Consider the following 6,678-nt stretch of genomic DNA (forward strand, 5'->3'; position numbering starts at 1 on the left):
ATATGATCAAATTTGTAGTTCCATTCAAGGACGCCCTACGACTAGGACTATAGATAGTTCAAATTTGAAAACGAAACCTAATATCAGAGACCATCACATGGTGGCAAATGAGAGATAAAGAGGAGTTAATACATAATGGAGTATTTGTTTGGCTGAGAGGCACAATAACCCATAACATGCGAGCATTAATGACAAAAACCAGAGTGTTAACCAACCCAATAAAGCAAAGGGCATTGCAACTTGCAAGCCCAGCACAACACATATATGCTCACTGCCAAAACCAGACATTCTTTTGATTTATATACAAACTAGGGAAAATTTTCGAGATTTTAAAACACCGTGTGGAGGAGGGTGGGAAGAGAAAGGGATATGATCCTTCCAATAAGATAATCGTTTTACAAGAACCCAGGTTGCTCATTAATGGCATTTATTTAGGAGAAAGAGAAAGAGAAAACAACCCTTCCAATCCAATCCCCCCCTTTCTCCTTTTCATTTATACATGCAACGTAATATAGCTTTCAAAGAGTTAAGGTACAGATTTTGCAATTAAAAAAAAAAAAAAAGGCACATCCAATAGGCCCCTACATAATGAAAAACCAGATAGCCTGCAGTGCTCACATTCTCTACATTTTGTCTTTTTTTTTAACCATCAACATGTTTTCTTCCTTTCCTCGCCACCCTTTCTGTCTGTTTTTTCAATCTTTTTCAAACTTGAAACCGACATTTCCTTTGCTCATTTAAATTTTAATTATCCTTATTTTTCTCCTGTGTTTTAGTAGTTGTAGTTAAGGGTTTCTTTTATGTGTTTAGATTAGCTCATAAATACTAATTTCTCCATTCAACTCAACCCCACGGATAATGCAAAACAAAGATCTCATGGGTGTTTTTAACTTTTAAAATGTGTATTATGGATATAAATAAGCCAAACATCATTATTAATGTGATTGACTTAATAGTTGATTGGATCTACTATACTGATCATGTTGTCGGAGGTTCTAAACTAGGGACAAACCACCTATCTTTTTTAGGTTTGAAACCGCAAGCATTATACTATAGAAACAAATTGTTTTATTTGTTTCATGTTAGGGTGGTGGTGTTTTTTTTTTGCTTGAATCTTTGTCTTCTGATAATACAAACAAAAATGAATTTGCATCAAAGAAATTAAATAAAGTAATTTGTTAAGAACACAACACTAGTCAATATAATAGAGAGAGAGAGAGATGTAACCTTATATAACTTTAGTCCTAAAAGTTTGTCTTTGGCCTTAGAGAATGAGTATTCTAGTGAAAGTACTATTATTGCTATGAATTCTATAACAAAGTTGTTATCTTAAGTGTTAAATGTCGGAAAAGTTTGCGTAGAGAATAGAAAGATGAGATAAAGGATTACTTGAGATGAGAAGATAATAGAATCCCAAACCATCTCTTTTCACATTCTCTCTATTAATAGCTAGCCACGTCACAAAGGATTATATGAAACACTGAGGCCACAAAATTACTCTACTGTAACATTAAATTATTAAAAATAAATAATATCTCTATTTCATATAATCTTTTCTGGACGACATAGTTTCTAAAAAAAAAATCTTGTACCTTACTAATAATTGTATTGGCTCCTCCATTATCCACAAAAGTCTTCTTTTTACAAACCAATAATTTTCAAATCATCGTTTTGAATATTGTCTTCTGGGATGATGCCAACCATAATTTTGGACCATTTATGTATGGTAAATGGTGTTATTTATTTTTTTTTAATGAAAATTTATTGGCGTTTTTAAATTAGGTAAGCGATCTTTTTTCTTTTTGTGTAGCCTGTGACAAATAAAGACAATGGTTTCTTAATTATATTCGTATAATTAAACGTTTTTCTGATTCAGCAATATATATATTAAATTCAACCCTATAAAAGTTGAGCTATACCTACATGATTCAATAAAATTGGTATTATAAACTCCACATGTATTAAACTTTTATTTAATAACCAATTATAAAAATAAAACATTTCTTGAAATTAATCAAATTTATTAGCATTTTAAATAATGATATAAGATGCTTTAATTTTATGTTGCAATTTTTTCATAAAAAAAATGGGTATATCGTATTTAAACTCAGGGACTTGTCATAGTACAATTTATTTACTTGACGAAGAAATGAGAGACTTAAAACAAACCTTCTGTATAAGCCATACATGTTTTACCCACTCCTATTAATACACTTTTAGATATAAATATGTGCAGTGTTTGTTTAGATACCAACAAGAATTCAAAATTTATCTCTTATTTAATGATTTGCAAGTCAATTGCTTGTACCGAAAATAAATACATAACTAATGAAAAACTAGCTTTATCCTTACTCAAGGAATCTTTCTTAATACATCGTCTGAGCATATAACATTTTTCATCAATATGCATGTGTTAGTGTTTAAATTTTAGCTCTACTTTCTTAATGAAGATTTAACTTAGACCTACTGAGCTTTTAAAAAGACAAGAAAATAATCTTTTAAATCAATAACTTTTCACTACATTCCCTTTTCTTTTTTCTTTTTTTGGTGTAAAACATATAAAATGGTCAAATAACCCCAAAAGTCCCTGTTTTATCAATAATGGAACAAACAAGTACCTCTACTAAAAAGAAACAATTAAATCTTGCATTTTAAAATGTAAATAAATTAGTAAAATTGTTAACGGAAACCATTTCGATAAATGATGACATGCCACTCATAATATTGGTACGATAGTTATAAAATATTATTATTTAAATATGATATACATTAAATTTTCATGTCAAAATTAAATATATATTATGTCAGCACTGTTACTGACATGTCATCTGTTTCCATTACAAATGTTAACAAATGATATATTTTAAAAAAAAAAAGAAGAAATTTTGGTAGAATAGAAGGAATTATTGATAATAGGAGTAGTAGTGGGGGGGTACTTTCACCCATATAAAATGGATTTGAAATCAAAGGATTTTTGCTGCCACAAAATTTTCCATTTCGTTTTCCTTTTTGCCACTGCCCTATCTTTTCAGTAACAGTTCTTCCCCTGCAGTAATATGTCAATGGAAAGGCAAACAAACACTAGAACAAACAAACGCAATCTCTGCTTGTTTTGAAGGAAAAAGAATTCCACTTTTGGGATTTCATCGAAATAATCAAATTCACTGTTTAAAATTTTAAAGATTACATAAAAAAACAAAACAAAAAAAAAAAGTCATATACATTCATTGATCCATGCTGTAGACAAGACAAAGCAAAGAACAAAGAAAACCAGCAATGTTTTCAACTTCTCTTTTAATTAACAACGTTAATTCGGAGTTAGAACTCTAAATTCTAATTTAAAAACTACTGGTAGCGAAATAAACAAAAGCGAAAACGAGCAAAGTTTTCAACTTTCTCTTCGGACTGTGCATTTCAAGAGAACAAAGTCTCCCAAATCTCTGTAAAAACCTCAACAATTATGCTATGGTGGTGATGAGAGTTCAGTGACAGGAAACACTGTAACAGTTGTTCCAGATCTTTTGTTGCGAATATCTGTCTCTCAACGATCATTTCCACCATTGATGTCCTGAAATCATTGTAGGGATCGCTAGAACTTTTCACTACGGCGAAGCTGTCTTTGACTTTATCGGTTCCTCCTTCCAGGGGTAAAACTCCCATCCCCATGTCGGAGCTTCTACCTCTTCTACGACGAACTTTGCACCTTTTACGGCAATTAGAATGCTGTCGGAGAGACTCGGATGAATCCGACGAGCGAGTCCTTGAAGAGAAAAGAGTGTCGGTTTCATCTTCACTGCTAAACCACCACCCACCGTAATAAGTATTACTGTTGTAAGCAACAGATGAACTGAAAAATGCTGCGGTGGAAGACATATACTTGCTTTTAATATGAACCCTTTTGTTGTTCTTCTTTTTCTTGTTTCTGGGTAAGCTTTTCTTTTTCTCATAGAAACCAAAGTCCTTACAGTCGGAGAAGAGATTCAAAGGCATCATAGGAGAAGCAGGCGGCGGACACTTTCGGCCGTCGAAATCGGCGGCGGAGACTATATAAGAGGGATAACGAGCTGACGATTTACGTCTGGGAAGAGATTCTTTAGGAGCATTGATGGCGTCTCTGGGTTTAGAAACGGAAGGGAAGGGTCGAGACTTGGGTGGTGGCGACGACGAAAATGGCTCGACCAAATGGAAGCTGTTGTGCTTTTCAGGTGAAAAAACAGGTTTCTCAATAACGTCCGACATGTTCCGGGTCCGACAAGAGGCAAACGAGGATCGAAACATGCGAGAGATTCTTAGCTTGAATCGATTTTCCATACGGATCAAACGAGAGAGGTTTCTTCTTCTTTTTTTTTTTTTTTTTTTTTGAGAGGAGAGTGGTGATATAGCAATGCAGAAAGAGAAGTTATATATAAACATGTGAGGAATGGAATTTAAATCCCGAAAACTATTAAAATATTATTTATTTGTCTTTATTGTGTTAAACTTTGGGTTAAGGATTAAGACGACTTATTTTTTTGGGATTAATTAGTGATATAAAATAAGGATGAAAGTCACGGGTAGTCAACTTTTCTTACCTGCTTTAATTTTCTTTGTTAAATTTGCGCGCTTAAATTGTTTGCAAATCAAAATTTAATTACCGGTTTTAAAATTTAATCACATTTTGAAAATGGAGAATTTTTCAGGTTAAAAGAAAAAAAAAAGGGTAATGAATTGGGCTGGCCAAACCTAGTTTGGGAAATTAATTCCAGGTATGGTATTGTTAAATTTAATGCAAACTACCCATTTTTGTTTATTGAAGGATATATTTGGAAGAATTGGAGGATAAAAAAGAAATTGGTAAGGAATTTGGGCTCCATGGTCCACCCTGACTTCCTATAATAGTAGTAAGTTTAATTTGTTTCATTTTTAATTAAAATAAAATAATAAAATTTAGTTAAGATATTATCTCCATAAATGTTTGAATTTTATATAAAAATATAGGGCAAATTACACCATTGATCACCAAATTATGGGTAGATTTTCATTTTGGTCACTTAACTAAAATAAGTTACAATTTGGTCATTAAATTATTTGAAAGTTTTCATTTAAATAATTGAAGAATTCAAAAGGTTTTTTTATTTAAGTCATTGGGCTATTAATTTTTTTAAAGTTCCGCTAGCGAGCTACAAGCGACAATTCAACTAATGGTATGGTAGATCAATACAAATTGACAAGTAAAAGAACATACCTTTAATACAAGTCAACCTAATGATCAGTGTCGGAGATCAGAGAAAAGGAGTTGTTTGAATTTTGGTTCGTAAATTCGTGATGTCCAATGCTGTTTAATGAAAAAATTGAATTGTAGAAGAGAAAGGGAAGGCGAGCTTTCAACTGGTGTAAGCAATGCAAACAAAAAAAAGGCCATATAGCACCGATTTAACAACCTAATGACTTAAATGAAAATTTTTGAATAATTGAGTGATCAAATTGTAACTATTTTTAGTTAACTGACCAAAACTGAAACTTACTCATAATTTAGTAACTAATGATATAGTTTACCCAAAATATATTAATCATACTTTATAAAATGAATACAATGTTTAATAAATATAATTCCATTTTACAAGTTTCATTAAATATACCGTCTAAATTTTACTCAAGAATAATATTATTAATATATTATAGTTTTATAATTTGAAAATTAAAAAATAATAATTTGAATTTCAAATATAGCGTTATATAAGTGTACAACAGTCACCATCAAATAACATCTAAACTTTTGACAAATAAATAAAATTATTATAGAAAAAGTTGATTATATATATATATATATTGTAAACACTCAACAATATAAAATATAATAATGGTTAAAATTCTTTGCTAATACCCAATAATTAAAATATAACGAAAATTGGAATGTTGAATAAAGTAGTTAAAAAAATGTACATTGAAGATTAATTTTATAATAAAATATGTAATTAAGATGAACAGTGTTAATGTGGGAAACGGGACACCGACTTCTAATAGGACATTGAAGAATGACATGCCTTTTCTTTTCACATACATGAATTGGGGTTGCTGCCGTATAACAACACAAATTCCTTTCTATGACCATTCCTCCCCTTGTCCCTTAACCACCTATACGAATATGCTTCAAAACTTTATTGTATATGAAAATATCCTATAATTCGATATGACCCTATTAGCTATAGAGGATGGATGAGGGTCAAAGAATCTAGATCGAAATCTCTACTTGTCTAACAACAAATAATGAATATGGATTCATAATTCTTATTTATCTATTTATTTTTAATACTTATGTTTCAAAGTTGTACGTAAACAGGACAAATCAATAAACACAAGGAGTACTCTCACATCAAATCTATGTCTATATATATTTCTATTCCCCCCCCCCCCCGAGAAAATGGTGAATAGTAAGACAGTGAAATTAAGAGTATCTCATTGTCTGGGAAGCTTCCAAACAACAAAAACACATAGGATCAAAGAGCTTCACTTGGTTACTTATTACCCTTTCAATTGTTGGAAATGCCACAACAACAACTAACAGACAGTCTTCGAGTGGTTGAGTTTCAGCTTTTTTATTTAGAGTATGAGGTCAAGTTCAGTCACACCTACAAGTTTTTACTTTGACTGTTTTTCTCCTATATTTGAGTGTTTTTTGGCTGCTCTTTTAAGGTTAGT

The 6,678-nt window shown here is 31.3% G+C and overlaps 1 protein-coding gene across 1 annotated transcript; it reads right to left on the bottom strand.

Annotated features, from left to right (window-relative positions):
- Window positions 1-3,203: 3,203 nt before the first annotated feature.
- LOC105771232 (transcription repressor OFP8) lies at window positions 3,204-4,363 on the bottom strand. Its single transcript, XM_012592642.2, has one exon. It carries the CDS (start codon window positions 4,309-4,311, stop codon window positions 3,415-3,417), a length of 897 nt encoding a protein of 298 aa, XP_012448096.1. The 5' UTR covers window positions 4,312-4,363; the 3' UTR covers window positions 3,204-3,414.
- Window positions 4,364-6,678: the final 2,315 nt, after the last annotated feature.

The sequence above is a fragment of the Gossypium raimondii genome, chromosome 5 (assembly GCF_025698545.1).
Source record: "Gossypium raimondii isolate GPD5lz chromosome 5, ASM2569854v1, whole genome shotgun sequence".
Lineage (NCBI taxonomy): Eukaryota > Viridiplantae > Streptophyta > Magnoliopsida > Malvales > Malvaceae > Gossypium > Gossypium raimondii.